The sequence below is a fragment of the Oncorhynchus keta genome, chromosome 25 (genome assembly GCF_023373465.1).
Source record: "Oncorhynchus keta strain PuntledgeMale-10-30-2019 chromosome 25, Oket_V2, whole genome shotgun sequence".
NCBI lineage: Eukaryota > Metazoa > Chordata > Actinopteri > Salmoniformes > Salmonidae > Oncorhynchus > Oncorhynchus keta.
Genome location: NC_068445.1, coordinates 36,962,959 through 36,990,356, shown reverse-complemented (window position 1 = coordinate 36,990,356; position 27,398 = coordinate 36,962,959). Strand labels below are relative to the sequence as shown.

General features: G+C 45.4%; 1 protein-coding gene across 5 annotated transcripts in view; it reads left to right on the top strand.

Moving 5' to 3' along the window:
* Positions 1-27,398, top strand: part of LOC118371984 (serine/threonine-protein kinase TAO3-like) — a 151,809-nt gene that overhangs the window by 83,805 nt on the left and 40,606 nt on the right. For 2 of the 5 annotated variants that reach the window (XM_052479222.1, XM_052479223.1), the window contains exons 3-11: positions 1,988-2,220; positions 7,962-8,033; positions 8,563-8,664; positions 9,261-9,306; positions 12,417-12,513; positions 13,293-13,406; positions 15,825-15,916; positions 19,223-19,316; positions 23,204-23,285. In XM_052479222.1, the coding sequence (XP_052335182.1) occupies positions 2,089-2,220; positions 7,962-8,033; positions 8,563-8,664; positions 9,261-9,306; positions 12,417-12,513; positions 13,293-13,406; positions 15,825-15,916; positions 19,223-19,316; positions 23,204-23,285 (831 nt within the window). In that variant the 5' untranslated portion in view covers positions 1,988-2,088. Of the gene's footprint in view, positions 1-1,987; positions 2,221-7,961; positions 8,034-8,562; positions 8,665-9,260; positions 9,307-12,416; positions 12,514-13,292; positions 13,407-15,824; positions 15,917-16,044; positions 16,064-16,241; positions 16,261-16,323; positions 16,359-19,222; positions 19,317-23,203; positions 23,286-27,398 lie in introns of those variants that run through there. The other 3 variants (XM_052479226.1, XM_052479225.1, XM_052479224.1) reach the window with 3 other exon arrangements.

The window sequence follows — 27,398 nt, the reverse complement described above, 5'->3', positions numbered from 1 at the left end:
CAGATCCTTGTGACATTGGGCCGTGTATTATCATGCTGAAACATGAGGTGATGGCGGCGGATGAATGGCACGACAATGGGCCTCAGGATCTCGGCACAGTATCTCTGTGCATTCAAATTGCCATTGATAAAAATGCAATTGTGTTCGTTGTCTGTAGCTTATAACTGGCCATACCATAACTCCACTGCCACCATGGGGCACTCTGTTCACAATGCTGACATAAGCAAACCGCTCGCCCACACAACGCCATACACATTGTCTGCGGTTGTGAGGCCGGTTGGACATACTGCCAAATTCTCTAAAACAGTGTTGGATGCGCCTTATGGTAGTTTAAATTCTCTGGCAACAACTCTGGTGGACATTCCTGTAATCAGCATGCCAATTGCACGCTCCCTCAACTTGAGACATCTGTGTCATCATGTTGTGACAAAACTGCACATTTTAGTGGCCTTTATTGTCCCCCGCACAAGGTGCACCTGTGGAATGATACATTCTGATTAATCAGCTTCTTGATGTGCCACACCTGTCAGGTGGATGGATTATATTGGCAAGCAGAAACGCTCGCTTACAGGAATGTAAACAAATTTGTGCACAACATTTGAGAGAAGCTTTTTGTGAAAAATTCTGGTATTTTATTTCAGCTCATGGAACATGGGAACACTTTATATGTTGCGTTTATATATTTTTTTCAGTGTGCACTTTTTTCTACGCACTAAACAATTTAGGCAACGGGAATCTTGATCCAGAAGGGGATTGAATGTCTCGGCTGTAACCAAAAAGCTTGATCTTGACATCTAGCCACTTACAGTGGCTTGCGACAGTAATTACCCCCTTTGGCATTTTTCCTATTTTGTTGCCCGGAATTAAAATAGATTTTTGGGGGGGGTTGTATCATTTTTTTTAAACAACATGCCTACCACTTCGAAGATGCAAAAATAAGACAAAGAAATAAGACAAAAAAAATGAAAACTTGATTTTGTGTATGTCCATTACATGAAATCCAAATATAATCCAATTAAATTACAGGTTGTAATGCAACAAAATAGGGAAAACGCAGAGGTGGGTGAATACTTTTGCAAGGCACTGTACTACAGTACTATGAGCAGAAAGTTACCAAACCATTTAATGCATAGCTAGAGCCCTGAACTGGATATCATTTGATACATCTTAGATTTCTTATAGTTCTAGTTTATAAGCAGTAGTGTAGCATGGACTCAGGCAGCCTCCGCATAAATGATTCCCATCACTAAAAAAATACAAAAAATACTATATATCTATATTTAATATTTTTTACGGTATTGGAAATCATATGGTCAGTATTTGGAAATACTCCGGTATACGTATAAACAGTATATCGCCCAAGCCTACGTGTGTGTGATCACGTGGCCCTCTCTATTCTCTCTCTGTGTGTTTGTGTGTGGAAGTGATGCACCAATGACTCACAGTGAGCGGCTGCAGCTGTCCTCTGTGTGTGTCCGTGTGTGTGTGTGTGTGTGTGTGTGTGTGTGTGTGTGTGTGTGTGTGTGTGTGTGTGTGTGTGTGTGTGTGTGTGTGTGTGTGTGTGTGTGTGTGTGTGTGTGTGTGTGTGTGTGTGTGTGTGTGTGTGTGTGTGAGAGAGAGAGTGATTTTCTGCATGGTTGAACAGCAGGACGAGATAGTGAGCATGACCGTCTCCTTCCCTTTCCTCTACCCTGCCAACTGTCCACGTGACCAACGCACATACGTTAAATGGTGATGAGTAGGATACGGTTGTAGACAGGGGTTGGTACCGAATCAGGTGTTTTGAACTGTGTGTATGTTTCTGCATGTTTATCCTGTAGGTCCTGGTTGGTAAATGTCATCTCGAAACGCTCTATTGTCCATTTAGTTGACAAGTCATGTTGTGAAGCGATCATATGAATACACCAAACTGATACACTACATGTCAGCTCTTTGTTGTGTGTTGGCCTTACTCCCTCTCAAACGTATACATTTGTGTTCCGTCCAGGTTGCTATGGTGAATGCGGGGCGCGTGGATGAGGAGGAGGAGCTGCAGTGAGGTGGAACACCGCGGTAACCACGGTACCGTCTAGCACCCACCCACCCACCATGCCCTCGTCCACGCGGAAGGGTGTGCCAAAGGACCCGGAACAGGCCGACCTCTTCTTTAAAGATGACCCAGAGGAAGTCTTCTGTGACCTCCACGAGATCGGCCATGGCAGCTTCGGGGCTGTTTACTTTGTACGTGAACTGAGATCCTGACGTATACAGGTTCTGGGTGGGAGACATGCACATCAACTTAGCTCTAGTGCCGCTCCAGTTAAGAGGCTAGTAGTGATAAAGTAATAGTAGGGGTTATACTCTTGAAAGAGTAGCATTGGCTCTACTATTACACAGAACTAGCTGGTATGGCTAGAGTATACTCTATTCATTTTGTGGTTGATGTTAGTCTGTGGCTATGTCATAGTCCAGGGACAAGATCACACACTTTCTCAAGGTTGTCTGATATTAACTCTCTGCTGCCATTTCCGTTAAGTTTCTATGCTGCGTTTCTTTATCTGGTTGTCACTAATGACACAAAGCCTTTGATTCTAAAGCAACGCTGAGAGAGAGAGGACGAGTCTGCCAGCACCAATCCCTCCATCCTTCTCCTCCTCATCCCTTCCTTCTACCCCTCTCCTCCCTTCTCTCTACCCCCTTCCCTCTATCCCTCTCCTCCCTTCTCTCCTCCCTTCTCCCTCCTCCCTTCCCTCTACCCCTCTCCTCCCTTCTCTCTACCCCCTTCCCTCTACCCCTCTCCTCCCTTCTCTCTCCCCCTTCCCTCTACCCCTCCCTCCATTCCCTCCCTTCTAACTCCCTTCCCTCAACCCCTCTCCTCCCTTCCCTCTCCTCCCTTCCCTCTATCCCTCTCCTCCCTTCCCTCTACCCCTCTCCTCCCTTTTCTTCCCTCTACCCCTCTCCTCCCTTCTCTCTCCCTTCTCCTCCCTTCTCCCTTCCCCTCTCCTCCCTTCCCTCTACCCCTCTCCTCCCTTCCCTCTACCCCTCTCCTCCCCTCTCCTCCCCCCCTCCCTTCTCTCTCCTCCCTTCCCTCTACCCCTCCCTTCCATCTACCCCTCTCCTCCCTTTTCTCTTCTCAACCCTCCATTCACCTCCCCATCCCTCTCCTCCCCATCCCTCTCCTACTCTCTCCTTCGCATCCCTCTCCTCTCCTCCCCTCCCCACCCTCAGCCTCTCCAGATTCAAGGCTGGTGGAGAAAAGGCATACTCGGAAGCCTTTCCTTCTAAGACAGCTGTGGGTTATGTGGCGAGGACATCTGGCGATGGATGGGTGGATAGATAGTAGGGCATTACTACATAGAATCCAGTCATTTTCACACAAGGCTACAGGACTCAATGTCAGCCTAGCAGTCTGGCTGATATGGCTTACTATAGAGTCCTGGTGCCTTTTTATTGTCCCCCTTGACACTGTTCTTTTGATAGTAGTGCAGGATATTTTACTGGACCTGGGTTGGCAGGCATTACTACTCTTCTGAGTCCAGTCATCGACCAGACAAGGCTACAGAAATAGAATTACAACAATGTACTGTTATTTTAAAGTGGCAATCTGAGATTTGAAAAACAACAGAGGTCAATGGCTATGTATCGTTAATTTAAAAGTCCAGAAATGCATGTGCCAATCCCAGATGAACCCTTTTAAGTGTTCCAGTAAAATTACCATAGTCTAAATATTTTTTTTTATCCTGTTCTAGTAATTACATTTTTTATGGCAAAAGTACCATGTCACCAAACCCCACTGCGTGAGGATGAGGTGGTCAGTCTGTCTAGCTGATATGGCTGGCTATGATAAAATCCTTGTGCCTTTATTGTGGTCATTGACACACTTCTCTACCCAGCTGTCTGTGATCCACAAGAATAGTTTCTTGAGAGTTTTAGCTAGTTTTACAGGGATTTTTCTGCCATTGAAATTATTAGGCCACCAAATGTTTTTTTCAGGTCACTTCAATCCAAACAGTGTAAAAAACAAAAATGCTTTCAGTGTAAACTTCAAAAACGGAAATATCACATTTACGTAAGTTTTCAGACCATTTACTCAGTACTTTGTTGAAGCACATTTGGCAGCGATTCCAGTCTGGATTACAGCATTGAGTCTTCTTGGATATGATGCTAAAGCTTGGCACACCTGTATTTGGGGAGTTTAAATATTATGGGGTTTTCTGTGTAGATTGCTGAGTATTTAAAATTTTAAAAATACAGTTAAGAATAAAGCTGTAATGTAACATGTGGAAAAAGTCAAGGGGTCTATATACTTTCCAAAGGCACTGTATGTAGAAAATCTATCAGAACTAACAATCACCAAAATAAGAGCTAGACAGTCAAGGAGAATTGCAAAGTCCAAAAACAATGAATATAGCAGTATTTACACTACTGTTCAAAAGTTTGGGGTCACTTAGAGAAATGTTTTTGAAATAAAAACAAGTTTTTTGTTGGTCCATTAATTTTGTATTTTTTTATTTTACCTTTATTTAACTAGGCAAGTCAGTAAAGAACAAATTCTTATTTTCAATGACAGCCTAGGAACAGTGGGTTAACTGCCTGTTCAGGGGCAGAACAACAGATTTGTACCTTCTCAGCTCAGGGATTTGAACTTGCAACCTTCCGGTTACTAGTCCAACGCTCTAACCACTAGGCTACCCGGCTATACAGTGTAGACATTGTTAATGTTATAAACGACTATTATAGCTGGCAACGGCAGATTTGTTTATGAAATTTCTACATAGGCGTACAGAGGCCCATAATCAGCAACCATCTCCTGTGTTACAATGGCACGTTGTGTTAGCTAATCCAAGTTTATCATTTTAAAAGGCTAATTGATCATTAGAAAACCCTTTTGCATTTATGTTAGCACAGCTGAAAACTGTTGTCTGATTAAAGAAGCAATAAAACTTGTCTTCTTTAGACTAATTGAGTATCTGGAGCATCAGCATTTGTTGGTTCGATTACAGGCTCAAAATGGCCAGAAACAAAGGACTTTCTTCTGAAACTCTTCAGTCTATTCTTGTTCTGAGAAATGAAGGCTATTCCATGCGAGAAATTGCCAAGAAACGGAAGATCTCGTACAACGCTGTGTACTAATCCCTTCACAGAACAGCGCAAACTGTCTCTAACCAGAATAGAAAGAGGAGTGGGAGGCCCCGGTGCACAACTGAGCAAGAGGACAAGTACATTAGTGTCTAGTTTGAGAAACAGACGCCTCAACTGGCAGCTTTATTAAATAGTAGATATTCCATAAGAAATCTGCCGTTTCCAGCTACAATAGTCATTTACAGCATTAATAATGTCTACACTGCAATTCTGATTAATTTGATGTTATTTTAATGGACCAAAGAATGTGCTTTTCTTTCAAAACAAGGACATTTGTAAGTTACCCCAACCTTTTGAACGGTAGTGTCATTTAATCTAATGTTTGAGAAAAATAACCACATAAGCCATGGCAAAATGCATAGGAAATTATCTTTAAATCAGCTCCATGGAAAAATGTGTAGAATTGCAGGAATTTGGCTTAAATTCAAATATTTCTCTACACCGCCAAGAGGGGGGCCTCTAAAATGTTCTCTAAAATTCAGCCATGCCGAGGGGCAGAGACTGTAATGACGTTCTTACTGTGTGTAGATGGGCCACCAGCAGGTTAAGTACTGTACCTAGCTTCTAGCTGAAGAACAGCCTGTTTCCTCTATGCTCATATCTCAACTCGAGGGACTTTCCTGTGATGTTAAAATCTGTACTATCGTATTTGTTCAGTAACTCCTTAAGTCAATGAAGAGAGACAGTTGATTATTGTTTCCAGTTTGTTCTCATTTGACCCAGAGTCATCAGTCAGTTTGTTAGGTACACCCATCTAGTACCTGATCGGACCCCCCTTTTCCTCCAGAACAGCCTGAATTCTTTGGGGCGTGGAAACATTGCTCAAATGGTATCCAGGGACCTAACTTGTGCCAGGAAAACACTGCCCACACCATTACACCATCAAAACCAGCATGTATTGTTGACACCAGGCAGGATGGGGCCATGGACTCATGCTGCTTATGCCAAATCTTGACTCTGCCATCAGCATGACGCAACAAGCACCAGGCAATGTTTTTTCCACTTTTCAATTGTCCAGTGTTGGTGATCATGTGCCCACTGGAGCTGCTTCTTCTTGTTTTTAGCTGATATGAATAAAACCCGGTGTGGTTGTCCTGTGCAATAGCCCATCCGTGACAAGGACCGACGAGTAATGTGTTTCCGAGATGCCGTTTTGCACACCACTGTTGTACTGTGCTGTGATTGACCTGTTTGTGGCTGTTAGCTTGTACGATTCTTCCCATTCTCCTTCAACCTCCATCAAGCAGCTGTTTTGTCCCACAGGACTGCCGCTGACTGGATGTTTTTTGTTTTGTTGCTCCATTCTCAGTAGATCCTAGACACTGTGGAAAAGCACTGGAGGCTACTGGCACTGGTGTGTCTGGCACCAACCATCATACCACGCACAAAGTCACTTAGTTCACTCATTTTTCCCATTTTAACTTTCAGTCAAACAGTTACTGATTGCCTGTCTACTTGCATTATGTAGCAAGCCACGGTCATGTGACTGTCTTTAGGAGCAAACCATTTTTTTAAATGGGGGTGGTGTACCTAATAAACTGGCTTCTAACTGTATAAAGATGTATCACTATAATTTGACCCATTTGTACCAGCTTTTAGACTCCAACTGGATGCTAGCCAGCTGTCTATGTGTCAGATACTTATTGAATTGAATGTCAAGTGCTCCACTTGGTTTTGCAAATGAATTGACTCTGGAAAGGACTATTCACTTACTACTAGTAATTTACTAAATGTGAACTGCAGCACAATCTGGTTAACAAATGATGGTCGTTCCTAGTGGGTTTTAGTACTGATGACAGCTCTATAAAAGATGAGCCCATATTCTGTATTCATACCACTGTGATGTATTTATATAGAGATGCCTGTTCTCACATCTACCCTCCCATTCCTCTCTCTCTCTCTCTCTCTCCTCTCTCTCTCTCTCTCTCTCTCTCTCTCTCTGTCTCTCTGTCTCTCTGTCTCTCTCTCCTCTCTCTCTCTCCTCTCTCTCTCTCTCCTTTCTCTCTGTCTCTCTCTGTCTGTCTGTCTGTCTGTCTGTCTGTCTGTCTGTCTGTCTGTCTGTCTGTCTGTCTGTCTCTCTGTCTGTCTGTCTCTCTGTCTGTCTGTCTGTCTGACTCTCTGTCTGTCTGTCTGTCTGTCTGTCTGTCTGTCTGACTCTGTCTGTCTGACTCTGTCTGTCTGACTCTCTGTCTGTCTGTCTGTCTGTCTGTCTGTCTGTCTGTCTGTCTGTCTGTCTGTCTGACTCTGTCTGTCTGACTCTGTCTGTCTGACTCTGTCTGTCTGACTCTGTCTGTCTGACTCTCTGTCTGTCTGACTCTGTCTGTCTGACTCTCTGTCTGTCTGTCTGTCTGACTCTCTGTCTGTCTGTCTGTCTGACTCTCTGTCTGTCTGTCTGTTTGACTCTCTGTCTGTCTGACTCTCTGTCTGTCTGTCTGTCTGACTCTCTGTCTGTCTGTCTGTCTGACTCTCTGTCTGTCTGTGTGTCTGACTCTCTGTCTGTCTGTGTGTCTGACTCTCTGTCTGTCTGTGTGTCTGACTCTCTGTCTGTCTGTGTGTCTGACTCTCTGTCTGTGTGTCTGACTCTCTGTCTGTCTCTGTCTGTCTCTGACTCTCTGTCTGTCTCTGACTCTCTGTCTGTCTCTGACTCTCTGTCTGTCTCTGACTCTCTGTCTGTCTCTCTGTCTGTCTCTGACTCTCTCTCTCTCTCTGTCTCTCTCTCTCTCTCTGTCTCTCTCTCTCTCTCTGACTCTCTCTCTCTCTCTGACTCTCTCTCTCTCTCTGACTCTCTCTGTCTCGAGCTCTCGTTCTCACTCACACCCTCCCTTGTCTCTCTCCTACAGGCCAGAAACTCCTACTCCAAAGAGGTGGTGGCCATCAAGAAGATGTCCTACAATGGCAAACAGACCACCGAGGTGAGAGTACAACTCCAACACACATTAAAGTCACTCACTGACTGCTATACTGGCTAAACCAACCAGCCAACTCACTCTGAAGTCACTCATTGACTGCTATCCTGGCCAAACCAACCAGCCAACTCACTCTGAAGTCACTCACTGACTGCTATACTGGCCAAACCGAGTCACTCAGTGTGTCCACTATAACAGTCACACCTAAGGTTAAACATTCCCTGGCCAGCTCTCACTCGCTCAGAAGTCACTCTGACCACAGATGGTCACGTCTCACTTTAAACTCAAACTAGAATGGTCATGCCTCAGGCTTTGAAACGGCACTAACTTACTTGGAACTCATTCCCACTGTCTGCTTTATCAGTCACATATCAGGCATTGTAACAGAGGTTCAACATTCCCTGTGATCCACCAGGCCTTGTGTTGACATTTATGTTAGGATTGGGGATAAAGGTTAGGTTCAAACTCCTCTCTTGTGTAATTGTAACTGACCTATCCATAAACTCTCTCTCCCTCTCCTTCCTTTTCTCCTCAGAAATGGCAGGACATCATCAAGGAGGTCAAGTTTTTGGAGCAGCTGCACCACCCAAACACCATTGAGTATAAAGGCTGCTACTTGAAAGATAACACTGCCTGGGTCAGTGGACTGTGGCAGAGCTGCATCAATTTCAATTCAGTTCTAAAGGCTTCATTAGGTTGGGAAACATATGTTTACATTGCCAAAGCAAGTGAAATAGATCATAAACAACAAAATTGAACAGTAAACATTGCACTCACAAAATAGAGACATTTCAAATGTCATATGATGTCTCTATACAGTGTTGTAATGATGTGCAAATGGTTAAAGTACAAAGGGAAAATAAATAAACATAAATATGGGTTGTATTTACAATGGTGTTTGTTCTTCACCGATTGGCCTTTTCTTGTGGCAATAGGTCACAAATCTTGCTGCTGTGATGGCACACTGTGGTATTTCATCCAGTAGATATGGGATATGGGAGTTGTTCACCCAGTAGATATGGGAGTTGGGTCTGTGTTATCTGAGTGAAATATGTGTCTTTAATATGGTCATACATTGGGGAGGAGGTTAGGAAGTGCAGCTCAGTTTCCACCTCATTTTGTGGGCAGGCTCTCTCTTTCTCTCCACCATTCTTTCACACATTGTCTCTCTTCACTCTTTCAATTTTATGTTATAAACTTCTGACCTCTGACCTTTCTCTCTGTCTCTTCCAGCTGGTGATGGAGTACTGCCTAGGCTCCGCATCAGATTTACTAGAGGGTGAGTAGTGCACACACACACAGCTCATCCAAAGAACATTTTTGGCTACAAAACAAAACAAAAATAGCTGGATGCTTTCGGAGCATGTGCTCAATGAATCTATTAACCTGTTGTAACTACCCACCTATCGTAGTCATCATCTGACACTAATTAGTATAACGCAACGGACATAAATATTACTAGAAAATATTCATATTCATGAAATCACAAGTGAAATATATTGAAACACAGCTTAGCCTTTTGTTAATCACCCTCTTATCTCAGATTTTGAAAATATGCTTTACAGCCAAAGCAAGACAAGCATTTGTATAAGTTTATTGATAGCCTAGCATAGCATTATGTCCAGCTAGCAGTCGGCAATTTGGTCACGAAAATCAGAAAAGCAATCAAATTATATCGTTTACCTTTGATGAGCTTCGGATGTTTTCACTCAGGAGACTCCCAGTTAGATAGAAAATGTTCCTTTTTTCCAAAAATATTATTTTTGTAGGCGAAATAGCTCCATTTGTTCTTCACGTTTGGCTGAGAAATCGACCGGAAATTGCGGTCACGAAATTCCAAGTTAGCTCCATAATATCAGAACATGGCAAACGTTGTTTATAATCAGTCCTCAAGGTGTTTTTCAAATATCTATTTGATAATATATCAACTGGGTCAGTTGACTTTTCAGTAGGACCGAGAGGAAAAATGGCTACCTCTGTAATTTACACAAGAATCACTCTGAGAGCCATCAGGTGACCACTTACGCAATATAGTCGCTTGCGCTCATTCTTCAACATAAATGTGTGAAACTACGTCAAAATGCTGTAGACACCTTGGGGAATACTTAGAAAAAGTAATCTGGTTGATAGCCCATTCACTGCTCAATAGGGACGCATTGGAACGCAGAGCTTTCAAAACATGAGTCACTTCCGGATTAGATTTTTCTCAGGCTTTCGCTTGCAATATCAGTTCTGTTATACTCACAGACAATATTTTTACAGTTTTGGAAACTTTAGAGTGTTTTCTATCCTAAGCTGTCAATTATATGCATATTCTAGCATCTTGTCCTGACAAAATAGCCCGTTTACTCTGGGAACGTTATTTTTCCAAAAATGAAAATACTGCCCCCTAGTTACAAGACGTTTAATGATTCAACATTCATGGTTAGAGATGAGCCTTTTCTCTAACGTCTCCACTCAATATTCCACTATGAATGTTCCTGTTCAGTCTCCCAACATTCCTGACCTTGCTCCGACTCGTGTGTGTGCGTGTATAATAAATGTCCCTTTTTCAGGACCCTGTCTTTCAAAGATAATTCGTAAAAATCCTAATAACTTCACAGATCTTCATTGTAAAGGGTTTAAACACTGTTTCCCATACTTGTTCAATGAACCATAAACAATTAATGAACATGCACCTGTGGAACGGTCGTTAAGACACTAACAGCTTTACTCAATTAAGGTCACAGTTATGAAAACTTAGGACACTAAAAAGGCCTTTCTACTGACTCTGAAAAACACCAAAAGAAAGATGCCCAGGGTCCCTACTCATCTGCGTGAACATGCCTTAGGCATGCTGCAAGGAGGCATGAGGACTGCAGATGTGGCCAGGGAAATAAATTGCAATGTCCGTACTGTGAGACGCCTAAGACAGCACTACAGGAAGACAGGACGGACAGCTGATTGTCCTGGCAGTGGCAGACCACATGTAACAACACCTGCACAGGATCGGTACATCCAAACATCACACCTGCGGGACAGGCACAGGATGGCAACAACAACTGCCCGAGTTGCATCAGGAACGCACAATCCCTCCATCAGTGCTCAGACTCTCTGCAATAGGCTGAGAGAGGCTGGACTGAGGGCTTGTAGGCCTGTTGTAAGGCAGGTCCTCACCAGACATCACCGACAACAAAGTCAGTGCTCTTCACTGACGAGTCATGGTTTTGTCTCACCAGGGTGATGGTCAGATTCACGTTTATCTTACAAGGAATGAGCGTTACACAGAGGCCTGTACTCGGGAGGGGGATCGATTTGCAGGTGGAGGGTCCGTCATGGTCTGGGGGCGGTGTGTCACCGCATCATCGGACTGAGCTTGTTGTCATTGCAGGCAATCTCAATGCTGTGCGTTACAGGGAAGACATCCTCCTCCCTCATGTGGTACCCTTCCTGCAGGCTCATCCTGACATGACCCTCCAGCATGACAATGCCACCAGCCATACTGCTCGTTCTGTGCGGGATTTCCTGCAAGACAGGAATGTCAGTGTTCTGCCATGGCCAGCAAAGAGCCCGGATCTCAATCCCATTGAGCACTTCTGGGACCTGTTGGATCGGAGGGTGAGGGCTAGGGCCATTCCCTCAAGAAATGTCCGGGAACTTGCAGGTGCCTTGGTGGAAGAGTGGGGTAACATCTCACAGCAAGAACTGGCAAATCTGGTGCAGTCCATGTGGAGGAGATGCATTGCAGTACTTAATGCAGCTGGTGGCCACACCAGATACTGACTGATACTTTTGATTTGACCCCCTCTTTGTTCAGGGACACATTATTCCATTTCTGTAAGTCACATGTCTGTGGAACTTGTTCAGTTTGTCTGTTGAATCTTATTATGTTCATACAAATATTTACACATGTTAAGTTTGCTGAAAATAAACACAGTTGACAGTGAGAGGATGTTTCTTTTTTTGCTGAGTTTATATATATATATATATATATATAGCACTTGTGTTTGTGTCCCATCCTGGCTGTCATGGATATCATTTTAAACACCCATGGTGGTGTGTGTGAAGTGCTGTTGAAAGTTCTCCACTGTAGTTCCACTTTGCCATTTGACTCCTTGGCAAGGCTTCGCTCTACTAGCCTGGTTCCAGATCTGTTTGCTCTGTCTTAACACCTCTCTATAGTCATTGCGTTAGCAAGACGGCACAAACAGATCTGGGACCAGGCTATAGTTTTACCAGAGCCCTGAATGTGTTTTATAACCCTAATATCCCAACCCTTTACCCAATAGGCAGATGCTGTTGGGGTTGTTTGTGGCTGTGTGTAAATCAGGAAGGGCAGATTACTGTACCCTGTGTCTCTAGATAGCTCTGACGGTTTCCCCTTCTGGTTTATTTTTCTATCCTCTCTAGTTCATAAGAAACCGCTCCAAGAGGTTGAAATTGCTGCCATAACCCATGGTGCCTTGCAGGGACTGGCTTACCTACATTCCCGTAATATGATTCACAGGTGAGTGGTCGGTCGGGTCTACCTGTCTGTTTCCACATTGAAATGTTCCTCGACAACAAAATTTGAACTGATGCTGAGACGATAAGTGGTGTCTCTTTTCACAGCTAGGTAATAATGACGTTATCAGAGAACTGTATAAGAGCGGTTATATCTGGCAATCCTTATCTCAGTTCCATGTGCATTCCAACAAGCCCTCTTGAACGTCACTAACGGAAAATGGTATTACGTGCTGAAGCCCGTATCATTTTACTACGTTCCCATAAAGACACGTGTTACTCTTTTATTATACACAAATAGGATAGGCATCCACTATTACAGTAGTAATTCCCAAGCCCTAAATTCTCTGGCAAGCATTGTTTTACTACACTGATTAAAATGTTCAAAGTTGAGGACAAAATGTCTTAAATAAAAATGATTCCCTACAGAATTTCATAAATTAATTGTAAGGTTTTATGCCTCAAAAGTAGACTTTACAAGTGTTCTCTCACTGTTTTCTGTGCTCAAGGAAATGTCTTTATTAATAATCCGGAGTTGTTATTCACAACGTTTCAACCACATTCTTCCTGGAGTTGAGCTCCTGTCATCTGCTTTTTGGATATATATCATAGATAAATAAATAACAAAGAAAGAGAAGTATACTACAAACATATTGTAACACTTTACGGTGTCCGTCTTTATTTGTGCATTCATAAATCCTTTATAAAGGCTACATAATGTGTCATAACAATATCCCACCACCCTGACCATGTTGTCCCTTCTCTCTTTCTTGCGCTCTCTAGAGATGTAAAAGCTGGAAACATCCTGCTAACAGAGCCTGGCCTGGTCAAACTGGCAGACTTCGGCTCTGCCTCTATAGCTTCTCCTGCCAACTCCTTCGTAGGAACACCTTACTGGTCAGTACCACCACCACAACACTAACACCTGACTGCTCAGTACCTAACACAACACTAACACCTTACTGGTCAGTACCACCACCACAACACTAACACCTTACTGGTCAGTACCACCACCACAACACTAACACCTTACTGGTCAGTACCTAACACAACACTAACACTTGACTGGTCAGTACCACCAACACAACACTAACACCTGACTGGTCAGTACCACCACCACAACACTAACACCTTACTAGTCAGTACCACCACTAACACCTTACTGGTCAGTACCACCACCACCACTAACACCTGACTGGTCAGTACCACCACCACCACTAACACCTGACTGGTCAGTACCACCACCACCACCACTAACACCTGACTGGTCAGTACCACCGCCACCGCTAACACCTGACTGGTCAGTACCACCGCCACCGCTAACACCTGACTGGTCAGTACCACCGCTAACACCTGACTGGTCAGTACCACCGCTAACACCTGACTGGTCAGTACCACCGCTAACACCTGACTGGTCAGTACCACCGCTAACACCTGACTGGTCAGTACCACCGCTAACACCTGACTGGTCAGTACCACCGCTAACACCTGACTGGTCAGTACCACCACCACCGCTAACACCTGACTGGTCAGTACCACCACCACCGCTAACACCTTACTGGTCAGTACCACCACCACCACTAACACCTTACTGGTCAGTACCACCACCACCACTAACACCTGACTGGTCAGTACCACCACCACCGCTAACACCTTACTGGTCAGTACCACCACCACCACTAACACCTGACTGGTCAGTACCACCACCACCGCTAACACCTGACTGGTCAGTACCACCACCACCACTAACACCTTACTGGTCAGTACCACCGCTGACACCTGACTGATCAGTACCACCGCCACCACTAACATCTTACTGGTCAGTACCACCACCACCACCACTAACACCTGACTGGTCAGTACCACCACCACCGCTAACACCTTACTGGTCAGTACCACCGCTGACACCTGACTGGTCAGTACCACCACCACCACTAACATCTTACTGGTCAGTACCACCACCACCACTAACACCTGACTGGTCAGTACCACCACCACCGCTAACACCTGACTGGTCAGTACCACCAACACCTTACTAGTCAGTACCACCACTAACACCTTACTGGTCAGTACCACCACCACCACTAACACCTGACTGGTCAGTACCACCACCACCACCACCACAACACTAACACCTTACTAGTCAGTACCACCACTAACACCTTACTGGTCAGTACCACCACCACCACTAACACCTGACTGGTCAGTACCACAACCACCACTAACACCTGACTGGTCAGTACCACCACCACCACTAACACCTGACTGGTCAGTACCACCACCACCACTAACACCTGACTGGTCAGTACCACCACCACTAACACCTGACTGGTCAGTACCACCACCACCACTAACACCTGACTGGTCAGTACCACCGCCACCGCTAACACCTGACTGGTCAGTACCACCGCTAACACCTGACTGGTCAGTACCACCACCACCACTAACACCTGACTGGTCAGTACCACCACCACCGCTAACACCTGACTGGTCAGTACCACCACCACCGCTAACACCTGACTGGTCAGTACCACCGCTAACACCTGACTGGTCAGTACCACCACCACCGCTAACACCTGACTGGTCAGTACCACCACCACCGCTAACACCTGACTGGTCAGTACCACCACCACCACTAACACCTTACTGGTCAGTACCACCGCTGACACCTGACTGATCAGTACCACCGCCACCACTAACATCTTACTGGTCAGTACCACCACCACCACCACTAACACCTGACTGGTCAGTACCACCACCACCGCTAACACCTTACTGGTCAGTACCACCGCTGACACCTGACTGGTCAGTACCACCACCACCACTAACATCTTACTGGTCAGTACCACCACCACCACCACTAACACCTGACTGGTCAGTACCACCACCACCGCTAACACCTGACTGGTCAGTACCACCACCACCGCTAACACCTTACTGGTCAGTACCACCGATGACACCTGACTGATCAGTACCACCGCCACCACTAACATCTTACTGGTCAGTACCACTGCCACCACTAACACCTGACTGGTCAGTACCACCACCACCGCTAACACCTGACTGGTCAGTACCACCGCCACCACTAACACCTGACTGGTCAGTACCACCAACACAACACTAACACCTGACTGGTCAGTACCACCAACACAACACTAACACCTTACTGGTCAGTACCACCACCACCACCACTAACACATTACTGGTCAGTACCTAACACAACACTAACACCTTACTGGTCAATTCCACCACTAACACCTGACTGGTCAGTACCACCACCGCTAACACTTGTGCACGTCCGTCTGTGTGTTCCAGGATGGCCCCAGAAGTGATCCTAGCCATGGATGAGGGTCAGTACGAAGGGAAGATAGACATCTGGTCCCTGGGAATCACCTGCATAGAACTGGGTGAGTTAGCGTACTTCTGTTTTACTGGGAATCACTTGCGTAGAACTGGGTGAGTTACCGTACTTCTGTTTTACTGGGAATCACCTGCGTAGAAGTGGGTGAGTTAGCGTACTTCTGTTTTACTGGGAATCACCTGCATAGAACTGGGTGAGTTAGCGTACTTCTGTTTTACTGGGAATCACCTGCGTAGAACTGGGTGAGTTAGCGTACTTCTGTTTTACTGGGAATCACTTGCGTAGAACTGGGTGAGTTAGCGTACTTCTGTGTTTACTGGGAATCACCTGCGTAGAACTGGGTGAGTTAGCATACTTCTGTTTTACTGGGAATCACCTGCATAGAACTGGGTGAGTTAGCATACTTCTGTTTTACTGGGAATCACCTGTGTAGAACTGGGTGAGTTAGCGTACTTCTGTTTTACTGGGAATCACCTGCATAGAACTGGGTGAGTTAGCGTATTTCTGTTTTACTGGGAATCACCTGTGTAGAACTGGGTGAGTTAGCGTACTTCTGTTTTACTGGAAATCACCTGCGTAGAACTGGGTGAGTTAGCGTACTTCTGTTTTACTGGGAATCACCTGCGTAGAACTGGGTGAGTTAGCCTACTTCTGTTTTACTGGGAATCACCTGCGTAGAACTGGGTGAGTTAGCGTACTTCTGTTTTACTGGGAAAATCACCTGTGTAGAACTGGGTGAGTTAGCGTACTTCTGTTTTACTGGGAATCTGGGTGAGTTAGCGTACTTCTGTTTTACTGGGAATCACCTGTGTAGAACTGGGTGAGTTAGCGTACTTCTGTTTTACTGGGAATCACCTGCGTAGAACTGGGTGAGTTAGCGTACTTCTGTTTTACTGGGAATCACCTGCGTAGAACTGGGTGAGTTAGCGTACTTCTGTTTTACTGGGAATCACCTGCGTAAAACTGGGTGAGTTAGCGTACTTCTGTTTTACTGGGAATCACCTGTGTAGAACTGGGTGAGTTAGCGTACTTCTGTTTTACTGGGAATCACCTGTGTAGAACTGGGTGAGTTAGCGTACTTCTGTTTTACTGGGAATCACCTGTGTAGAACTGGGTGAGTTAGCGTACTTCTGTTTTACTGGGAATCACCTGCGTAGAACTGGGTGAGTTAGCGTACTTCTGTTTTACTGGGAATCACCTGCATAGGACTACGTTACTTTATTAATTACATTTACATTTTAGTCGTTAAGCAGATGCTCTTAGTCAGAACATTGGTTGGAGGTTTCTCCTCTTTGACACCCTGTAGAGCAGAAAGCCTGCAACTAACTCTCTCAGCTTCCAGTGTAGAAATGATTTTGGACATATCAGGAGGCATCATTAATTGTTAGTATAACCTACTGTTTTGGCCTGCTTCAGAATGTCAAACAAATAGACATACAGTTGAAGGAGGAGTAAGGGGGAGCCAGGAAGGGGAGAGCTGGGAAGGGGAGAGCTGGGAAGGGGAGAGGATGGGAGGAGGAGGAAGGGAGAGCCAGGAGGGGGAGTAAGAGTGGAGAAAATACAGTTGAAGCAGAAGTTTACATACACCTTAGCCAAATACATTTATACTCAGTTTTTCACAGTTCCTGACATTTAATCCTAGTAAAAATTCCCTGTTTTAGGTCAGTTAGGATCACCACTTTATTTTAAGAATGTTAAATGTCAGAATAATAGTAGAGAGAGTGATTTATTTCAGAAGTTATTTATTTCGTCACATTTCTAGTCGGTCATAAGTTCACATACACTCAATTAGTATTTGGTAGCATTGCCTTTAAATTGTTTAACTTGGGTCAAACGTTTTGGGTAGCCTTCCACAAGCTTCCCACAATAAGTTGGGTGAATTTTGGCCCATTCCTCCTGACAGAGCTGGTGTAACTGAGTCAGCCTCCTTGCTCGCACACGCCTTTTCAGTTCTGCCCACACATGTTCTATAGGGTTGAGGTCAGGGCTTTGTGATGGCCACTCCAACACCTTGACTTTTTGTCCTTAAGCCATTTTGCCACAACTTTGGAAGTATGCTTGGGGTCATTGTCCATTTGGAAGACCCATTTGCGACCAAGATTTAACTTCCTGACTGATGTCTTGAGATGTTGCTTCAATTTTTCCACATTATCTTCCTCCTTCATGATTCCATCTATTTTGTGAAGTGCACCAGTCCCTCCTGCAGCAAAGCACCCCCACAACATGAAGCTGCCACCCCCGTGCTTCATGGTTGGGATGGTGTTCTTCAGCTTGCCAGCATCCCCCTTTTTCCTCCAAACATAACCATGGTCATTATGGCCAAACAGTTCTATTTTTGTTTCATCAGACCAGAGGACATTTCTCCAAAAAGTGCAATCTTTGTCCCCATGTGCAACTGCAAACCATAGTCTGGATTTGTTATAGAGGTTTTGGAGCAGTGGCTTCTTCCTTGCTGAGCGACCTTTCAGGTTATGTCGATATAGGACTCGTTTTACTGTGGATATAGATACTTTTGTACCTGTTTCCTCCAGCATCTTCACAAGGTCCTTTGCTGTTGTTCTGGGATTGATTTGCACTTTTCGCACCAAAGTACGTTCATCTCTAGGAGACAGAACGTGTCTCCTCCTGAGCGGTATGACGGCTGCGTGGTCCCATGGTATTTACTTGCGTACAATTGTTTCTACAGATAAATGTGGTACCTTCAAGTTTTTTTTTTTAATTGCTCCCAAGGATGAACCAGACTTGTGGAGGTCTACAATTTATCTTTCTGAGGTCTTGGCTGATTTCTTTTGATTTTCCCAAGATATCAATCAAAGAGGCACTGAGTTTGAAGGTAGGCCTTGAAATACATCCACAGGTACACCTCCAATTGACTCAAATGAGGCACAGTCAACTTAGTGTAGGTTAACTTCTGACCCACTGGAATTGTGATGCAGTGAATTAGTGAAGTGAAATAATCTGTCTGTAAACAATTGTTGGAAAAATTACTTGTGTCATGCACAAAGTAGATGTCCTAAACTATAGTTTGTTAACAAGACATTTGTGGAGTGGTTGAAAAACAAGTTTTAATGACTCCAACCTAAGTGTATGTAAACTTCCGACTTCAACTGTAGCTACACCATCTGGCGAGAGGAATGACACTCCTTCACATTGTTGCTCAGTCCTGTTCTTCATGTGATTTAGTGTGGCCCTTTATCTATTTCAGACACTGCATGTGAAATTGCACTCACTCACTGACACTTATATACAAACAGACAGATAATGGGAATTACTAGGTCAGTAGTATCTCTTATCTTTCCTATTGGTCAACAAGATATGAACTCCCTCCTAACTCTCTCTCCCCCCTCCATAGCGGAACGGAAACCTCCGCTGTTCAACATGAATGCTATGAGTGCCTTATATCACATTGCCCAGAACGACTCTCCCACGCTGCAGTCTAACGAGTGGTAAGTCATCACCATCCCTCCACTGAGCTGTGTGACCACACACACACACACACACACACACACACACACACACACACACACACACACACACACACACACACACACACACACACACACACACTTTTCGCAGTCCTGGAATTCCCAGTCAAAGTACACTACATGACCAAAAGTATGTGGACACCTGCTCGTCAAGCATCTCATTCCAAAATCATGGGCATTAATGTGGAGTTGGTCCCCCTTTTGCTGCTATAACAGCCTCCACTCTTCTGTGAAGGCTTTCCACTAGATGTTGGAATGTTGCTGCTGGGCCTTGCTTCCATTCAGCCACAAGAGCATGAGTGAGGTTGGGCACTGATGTTGGGTGATTAGGCCTGACTCGCAGTCGGCATTCCAATTCATCCCAAAGGTGTTCGATGGGATTGAGGTCAGGGCTCTGTGCTGGCCTGTCAAGTTCTTCCACACCGATCTCAAGAAACCTCTGTATGGATCTCGCTTTGTGAACGGGGGCATTATCATGCTGAAACAGGAAAGGGCCTTCCCCAAACTGTTGCCCCAAAGTTGGAAGCACAGAATCATCTATAATGTCATTGTATGCTGTAGCATTTAAATTTCCATTCACTGGAATTAAGGGGCTTAGCCCCCTACACCATGAAAAACAGCCCCAGACCATTATTCCTCCTCCACCAAACTTTACAGTTGGCATTATGCATTCGGGCAGGTAGCATTCTCCTGGTATCCGCCAAACCCAGATTCATCCGTCGGACTGCCAAATGGTGAAGTGTGATTTATAACTCCAGAAAACGCATTTCCACTGCTCCATAATCCAATAGTGGCGAGCTTTACACCACTCCGACCAACACTTGGCATTGTGCATGGTGTTCTTAGGCTTGTGTGTGGCTGCCCGGCCATGGAAACCCATTTCATGAAACTCCCAACGAGCAGTTATTGTGCTGATGTTGTGCACTATGTGGTCCCGTTCTGTGAGCTTGTGTGGCCTACCACTTCGCGTCTGAGTCATTGTTGCTCCTAGATGTTTCCACTTCACAATAGCAGCAATTACAATTGACCCGGGCAGCTCTTGTAGGGCAGAAATTTGACAAACTGACTCGTTGGAAAGGTGGCATCCTATGACGGTGCCAAGTTGAAAGTCACTGAGATCTTTAGTAAGGCCATTCTACTGCCAATGTTTGTTTATGGAGATTGCATGGCTGTGTGATTTATTTTATACAACGGGTGTGGATGAAATAGCCAAATCCACTAATTTGAAGGGGTGTACACATACTTTTGTATATATAGTGTATGTTATGTAATTACCTGAGGGGCCTAGCTGAGGCCTATTTAAAGAATCAGGCTCAAGTACACAGGCTTCTACTGTAATCTACCATTCACCAAACCACACTCCGAAGGATGGAGAGGGGGATGGAGAGAGATAGACAGGGAATGAGGCAGGGAGAGAGGGATGGAGAGAGACAGACAGATTAATGGATGGTTATGGAGGGAGCGAGGCAGGGAGAGAGGAAGGGGGAGAGGGATGATGGAGAGAGACAGACAGATGGATGGTTATGGAGGGAGCAAGGCAGGGAGAGAGGAAGGGGGAGAGGGATGATGGAGAGAGACAGGGAACGAGGCAGGGGGAGAGGGATGATGGAGAGAGACAGACAGATGGATGGTTATGGAGGGAGCGAGGCAGGGAGAGAGGAAGGGGGAGAGGGATGATGGATAGAGACAGATAGATGGAACGAGGCAGGGGGAGAGGGATGATGGAGAGAGACAGACAGATGGATGGTTATGGAGGGAGCGAGGCAGGGAGAGAGGAAGGGGGAGAGGGATGATGGAGAGAGACAGGGAACGAGGCAGGGGGAGAGGGATGATGGAGAGAGACAGACAGATGGATGGTTATGGAGGGAGCGAGGCAGGGAGAGAGGAAGGGGGAGAGAGGGATGATGGAGAGGGACAGATAGATGGATGGTTATGGAGGAAGCTAGGCAGGGAGAGGGATGATGGAGAGAGACAAACAGATGGATGGTTATGGAGGGAGCGAGGCAGGGAGAGAGGGATGATGGAGAGAGAGATAGATGGATGGTTATTGAGGGAGCGAGGCAGGGAGAGAGACAGATAGATGGATGGTTATGGAGGGAGCAAGGCAGGGAGAGAGGAAGGGGGAGAGGGATGATGGAGAGAGACAGGGAACGAGGCAGGGGGAGAGGGATGATGGAGAGAGACAGACAGATGGATGGTTATGGAGGGAGCGAGGCAGGGAGAGAGGAAGGGGGAGAGGGATGATGGAGAGAGACAGGGAACGAGGCAGGGGGAGAGGGATGATGGAGAGAGACAGACAGATGGATGGTTATGGAGGGAGCGAGGCAGGGAGAGAGGAAGGGGGAGAGAGGGATGATGGAGAGGGACAGATAGATGGATGGTTATGGAGGAAGCTAGGCAGGGAGAGGGATGATGGAGAGAGACAAACAGATGGATGGTTATGGAGGGAGCGAGGCAGGGAGAGAGGAAGGGGGAGAGGGATGATGGAGAGGGACAGATAGATGGATGGTTATGGAGGAAGCTAGGCAGGGAGAGGGATGATGGAGAGAGACAAACAGATGGATGGTTATGGAGGGAGCGAGGCAGGGAGAGAGGGATGATGGAGAGAGAGATAGATGGATGGTTATTGAGGGAGCGAGGCAGGGAGAGAGACAGATAGATGGATGGTTATGGAGGAAGAGAGGAAGGGAGAGAGGAAGGGGGAGAGGGATGATGGAGAGACAGATAGATGGATGGTTATGGAGGAAGAGAGGAAGGGAGAGAGGAAGGGGGAGAGGGATGATGGAGAGAGACAGACAGATGGATGGTTATGGAGGAAGCGAGGCAGGGAGAGAGGAGGGGAGAGAGACAGACAGATGGTATGGAGGGAGCGAGGCAAGGGGAGAGACGGGAGGATGGAATGAAAGAAGGAAGAGGGATGCAGAAAGACAGGCAGCAAACCCCACTTTCTGATGGTGCAATGATTGGCATAGAAGGAAGATCCAGTCGAATATTACTCTCCATGTCAACATTTACAATGACATGGCACTACACCCACTTTATAGTAGTATCTCACCATAAAGGTGGGAGTTTGTACTCTACTTGACCCAAGATAGATATAGGACTTATATGGCTCTAGGAATACATTCCTTTCAACAAATACAGTTCCTTATACTACAGCTGAAACAAGTGGCAGCATACGTCACTCTTTACAAGGGGATTTTCCTGAAGGTGAAAGTGTTTTTTCATCGTCCATGTTCCGTACTGAACAGTGCTACTCATTGTTCTCCAGTGTAGGAGTCAATGTGGCAGTTGTGAAACCTTAAGCAAGCAGATTCACAAGTAGCGCTCACTCTCCAAGAAATGAGAGTTTGATTTTCTATTCATTTATTTCTGTGGGTGCCCCCGTGTCAGTGTGTTGTTGGATGTGTTTCAAACAGGCCTCTGGCATTAACATAGTCTCTCAGAGCTGAAACTAGCAGAAACATCACCATGCAGTGTTAGTCATGTTGACAAGCAATACAGGTGCTCTCTTAACCCTGACTCAGTGTATACTACTGAATGTATGACACTTTGACAGATGATTGAAAGTGACAGCTTTATGTCTTTATGCTTGTTTCTCCCAGAGCTAAGACTAGTACAACATTTAGAAAACTATGTGGACTGTATGATGTACCCATGCAAAGAGTTTGATGATGGACAAACATGGTGAATAACTATAGAAGCACCGCTTGGCCCTGACTCTGGTTTGAAAGGTGGGAAAGTGGATGTTGACTACTATTGCCTATTGTGCCTGGCTTAATCATTGTTGCATTCTGTGTTCTTCCGTCCCTCTGCTCCACCTCTCCACCCCTCTCTCCTTCTTCGAGGTCGGACCCCTTCCGGAGCTTCGTTGACTGCTGCCTCCTCAAAATTCCTCAGGACAGACCCTCGTCTGGGGAGCTGCTGAGAGTGAGTGCACTTCCTGTTATTTCTGACACCTCACTTCCTGTGTCAGTCTCTCAAAGACCATCTGGTTGTGTGCATCCTAAATTGTATCCTATTCACTATATAGTGCACTACTTTTGACCAGAGCCCTATGGGTAGTAGTGCACTAAGAAGGGAATAGGGTGGCATTTTGGACACATATCGATGACTCACTGCCTCCCACAGCTCTAGAGAAAATATTAATCAAAGATTCCACAGCGGTTATTCCACACACATACACACACACACTGGTTCCACAGGGATTAGGGTTTTGTTGTTTAGTGTTTTTGAACTTTATTTTACATTTTCTGCTGTGCTACACCTCGTGTTAGATGTTGATAAAGCTTCAAGTGTAAGCTTGCCTGTCTGTGGACTCACTAAACATTCTGACCAAGCCCCCTTGACGCACAATGAAAGCTGAAGTCAGCCCCCATAGACCCCCTTGAATTAGAGCTCAAAAGCACAGTCACACAGTCTTTGTCATTTGTACGTCCTGATCTGCCAATACACTGTGCTCACCTGTGTTCATTGTGTGCGTGTGTGTAAGACAAAGATGGCTCGGACAGACATGGCAGCTCTGCTTCTAGCTCCTAAGCAACTTTGCAGTATTTGTTTTTTTGTGTGTGTTATTTCTTACATTATTAGCCCAGCATGTTTTTTGTGTTATTACATACAGACTGAAAGAACTTTTGAATATCAGAGCAGCGGTAACTCACCACCATTACAACCAAGAATACGACTTTCCCAAATTGGATCCTTTGTTCTTACATCCCAAGGCAATTTAACGTATCCCAGAGGCCACGACAAGATACCGGCTGAGAAGAGGTATTCGGAGTGGACTTCTAGTCCCACTCAGGAAGCGTGCACACCATCCACCGCTTCCGAATATATTACTTGCTAATGTTCAGTCTCTGGGTAATAAAGTAGATGAGCTCAGGGGCGAGGATCTCCTTCCAGAGAAACATCAGGGACTGTAACATACAACATACTCTGTTTCACGGAATCATGGCTCTCTCGGGATATACTGTGCCCGTCCATACAGCCAGCTGGGTTCTCAGTACATCGCGCAGACAAGAATAAAGAACTCTCCGGGAAGAAGAAAGGCGTGGGTGTATGTTTACATTTACATTACATTTAAGTCATTTAGCAGACGCTCTTATCCAGAGCGACTTACAAATTAACTACTCATGGTTGATTGTGATAACATACAGAAACTCAAGTCCTTTTGTTCACCCTACCTAGAATACCTCACAATCAAATGCCGACCCTATTTCCTTCCAAGATGATTATCTTCGGTTGTAGTCACAGCAGTGTATATTCCCCCTCAAGTCGATACCACGACGGCCCGCAAGGAACTACACTGGACTTTGTGCAACCACGTCGAGGACACCGACATCTTGCTCCCGGACAAGCTAAACACCTTCGCCCTCTTTGAGGATATAACACAGTGCCACCAACGCGACCCGCTCCCACGGACTGTTGCTTCTCGTTCTCCGTGGCGGACGTGAAAAATACATTGAAACGCGTTAACCCTCGCAAGTCTGCCGGCCCAGACTGCATCCCCAGCCGCGTCCTCAGAGCATGCACAGACCAGCTGGCTGGAATGTTTACGGACATATTCAATCTCTCTCTATCCCAGACTACTGTCCCTACTTGCTTCAAGATGTCCACTATTGTTCCTGTACCCAAGAAAGCAAAGGTAACTAAACGAAATGACTATTGTCTCGTAGCACTCACTTCTGTCATTATGAAGTGCTTTGAGAGGCTAGTTAAGGATCACCTCTACCTTACCTGACACCCTACAGCCACTTCAATTTGCATATCCGCCCCAATAGATCCACAGACGATGCAATCGCCATCACACTGTCCACTGCTCATCCCATCTGGACAAGAGGAATACCTATGTAAGAATGCTGTTTATTGACTATAGCTCAGCCTTCAACACCATAGTACCTCCAAGCTCATCATTAAGATCATGGCCCTGTGTCTGAACCCCACCCTGTGCAACTGGGTCCTGGACTTCAGCCACCCCCAGATGGTGAACGTATGAAACAACACCTCCACTTCGCTGATCCTCAACACTGGGGCCCCACAAGGGTGCATGCTCAGCCCCCTCCTGTACTCTCTGTTCACCCATGACTGCGTGGCCATGCATGCCTAAACTCAATTATCCAATTTTTAGACGACACATCAGTTATAGGCCTGAGACCAACAATGACGAGACAGCCTACAGGGAGGAGGTGAGGTCCCTAGCAGAGTGGTGCCAGGAAAATAACCTCAACGTCAACAAAATGAAGGAGCTGATTGTGGACTTCAGGAAACAGCATGTCTCTATCCACATCGATGGGACTTCAGTGGAGAAGGTGCAAACCTTCAAGTTCCTCCGCGTACACATCACCGACGATCTGAATTGGTCCACCCACACAGACAGTGTGGTGAAGAAGCCGTAACAGCATCTCTTCAACCTCAGGCGGCTGAAGAAATTTGTCCCGTCAAATCAAAGTTTATTTTTCACGTGCGCTTTTCACGTGCGCTGAATACAACCTTACAGTGAAATGCTTACTTACACGCTCTAACCAATAGTGCAACAAAAGGTATTAGGTGAACAATGGGTAGGTAAAGAAATAAAACAACATAAAAAATACAGGCTATATACAGTAGCGAGGCTACATACACTGGTTAGTTAGGCTGGTTGAGGTAGTATGTATATATATATATATTGTTATATATTACTACACTGTTGAATCTAGGAACACAAGCATTTCGCTACACCCTCAATAACATCTGCTAAATATGTGTATGTGACCAATAATTTTCTTTGATTTTGTGTGTTAATTTGTGCATGTTGTGTTCATTGTGTGCCTGGCTGTGTAATGGAGAGTTGATATTTTAGTTTGTTTGGCCGACAGGTAATCCGAACTACCTGCTAAGGGTTTTACGTTCTTGATTAGTTGTCACTCTCACTCTCCAGGGTTCCAGCCAGGGGGCTTGTCATTTTTTATCTGGCTGCCCAGGGAGTGTAGGGGTTAGTAGGCTGGAGAGGATGAGACAGTGGGGGGCTAGTCTGGAGCTCTGGGTGTATGTGTACCTTTAGGTGGAGATCTAGGATCAGCTTTTCCTCCCCCAAATCCTGACCTTAATGAATTATTATAACCTTAACTATTAGTGAGGCTGACCTTGGGCCAGTGCCTAGTAGGCAACTTCCTCCTAATCTGAGTCGGACAGGGGGTATCCACATCACTGCCCCTCGAGCCCCTAATTAAAACACACACGCTCATTGCCCGCCGCCCCTCTTTGAGCTCTTTAGGAGTCAGGTCACTAATCTGTGCTGTCAACAGATGCTTTCCCTTTAGGTTCCACTTCCACTGAGTGAGAATATTACAGACTCTCTATTATTGTAACAGTGAGAGGTTAGCATATTTTAGGGTTATGAAATTTGTGTGTCTAACTTTCTCACTCATCGTTATTCACGATTCATTCAGGATTATCTATAATCGTGGTAGCATCCACATTAACATAGATGTGTTTAGAAACATATTATATTCTTATTTACTATAAAAGTGGCACAATACATTTTTTATGATTCATTTCTACTGGGCACAAAATAATGTGAAACACAACCCCCCAAAAAAACAGCAAATGTATCTCATTCTCTCCTTTTACCCTCCTCTCTCCAAGCCCCCTGGTCCATGGGAGCTCTCATTCTCTCACTCACTTGTTCAGTCCCTCTCTCCATCTCTCTCTCTCTTTCTCTCTCTCCGTCCGTTTGTTTGAAAACGGGAAAATGTGTCATCTCTATTTCCAGAGTATGATGTCATCAGTGTGGTGCTGAATGAGAGAGTACTTTACATTACATTACCCAGCCAGTATCTGTTAGATAGGTGTGCAGGGAGACACACAGGCATTGCATACATCACATTTCATTTAGCAAATATTTTGTTGTGTGTGGGTGGGTGGCGGCTTGAGCCTTTTGGGGGACCAAAGCAAGAATTGGTTGGTGGGCCCCCTACCTCACGGCAAAACATTTTAGTTTTCCGCCTCTTGACGGTGGATCATTTTTCCATGGGACGTAGAGAAAATGTGCAGTTTTAAAGCAAG